Consider the following 1,315-nt stretch of genomic DNA (forward strand, 5'->3'; position numbering starts at 1 on the left):
GTCCCCCCCCCCCCCCAGCACCCTCCCGGGTCCCCCCCTCTGCCGGTGTTTACAGCTCAGCCTGCCGTGGCGGTAGGCACGATGGGGAGAGGAGAGGGGGGGGGGGAAAGAAAATCCATCGGCAGGAGCTTGTAACAGAAACTCCACGTGCAAATCCAATTAATCTTTTGGTTTTGCTGCTTTTTGCTCCGGGTTATGTACTTCTACCAAACACAGAATCAATTTGGGGCAAGCGTGGTCAGGTTTCTGGTGTGGGAAACGTCTTCTGCTGTTAAAAGGGTGTAACAGGGTGAGGCAGCACCCAGAGAGCGAAGGGGAGCGGGGCCGAGAGCCCCTTAGCCGCGGGACGGGAGCACGACATGGGCACTGCCTGCAGAGGATGGAGGTCGGGGGCTTTTGTGTCCTCCTGTGGGAGTTTGGGCTGCAGGAGGCTCATCCCATCGCCGTGCGAGGTGGCAGGAGCAGAGGTGGGAAGGGGACATGGCCAGGATGGGTGAGGAGCATCTCCTCACTCGGGAGGTGCATGGAGGTGGACACTGGCTCTCCTCGAGCAAGGTCCCGATCCCTGCTGAGGAGTGACCCGCTGGCTCCAGAGCAGCCCCGCGGCCAGGGGAGCGGGCAGGGCTCAGCAGGACATGGGCAGGGGCCGGATCCATGGGGACACGTCTGTGTGGGGAGTGTGAGTGGTTCTTGGAGGCCATCGGGCAGAGGTTTGCTGAGCCAGGGGAGCTGCAGGGCTGCACAGGAACAGACCTTTTGCATCCTGAAATCCCATCCCCAGCTACTGCAGGTGTTACATCATGCTCCAGAAGAGCTACGGGTTTCTTGCAAGCTTTCCACGTCTCCTCATCTCCTCCTCTGCATCTCCTGGAGGTTTCAGAAGAGTCCAAAGTGCTCCAGATCCATGGCAGGGACCAAGAATGGCTGTGAACTAGTAGAGATGGGCACCAGGGGAGGAGGACCAAACGCCATGGTTCCTGACGTGCCTCTGGGACAAAGAACTCTCATTTTCCCGTCCTCTCTTTCAGGAGAGTGCAGCTGCCACGAAGGCTATGCCCCAGACCCCGTCCATCGCCACTTGTGTGTGCGCAGCGACTGGGGACACAGCGAAGGGTGAGTGGTGATATGATGGTGTGTTTGCTTTGTGCAGGCTCTCACGTTGGTGAGGAGCCCGGTTCTCCTCCCCACCGGCCATCACCAGCACCAAAGACCCGGGAGCGGGCTGTGGTGCTTTCCCTGCCATGTGACGTGCCACAGCTGCTCTCTCCCTCTCTGCCCCCCAGGCCGTGGCCCTACACGCCGCTTGAGCGGGGTT

General features: G+C 60.5%; 1 protein-coding gene across 1 annotated transcript in view; it reads left to right on the forward strand.

Annotated features, from left to right (window-relative positions):
• The window catches only part of ASTN2 (astrotactin 2), a 321,046-nt gene that overhangs the window by 107,798 nt on the left and 211,933 nt on the right, over positions 1-1,315 (forward strand). Inside the window, exons 6-7 of the mRNA XM_009888090.1 lie at positions 1,029-1,113; positions 1,284-1,312. Of these exons, the coding sequence (XP_009886392.1) occupies positions 1,029-1,113; positions 1,284-1,312 (114 nt within the window). The remainder of the gene's footprint in view (positions 1-1,028; positions 1,114-1,283; positions 1,313-1,315) is intronic.

This window comes from Charadrius vociferus, unplaced genomic scaffold, assembly GCF_000708025.1.
Source record: "Charadrius vociferus isolate BGI_N301 unplaced genomic scaffold, ASM70802v2 scaffold56, whole genome shotgun sequence".
Classification (NCBI taxonomy): Eukaryota; Metazoa; Chordata; class Aves; order Charadriiformes; family Charadriidae; genus Charadrius; species Charadrius vociferus.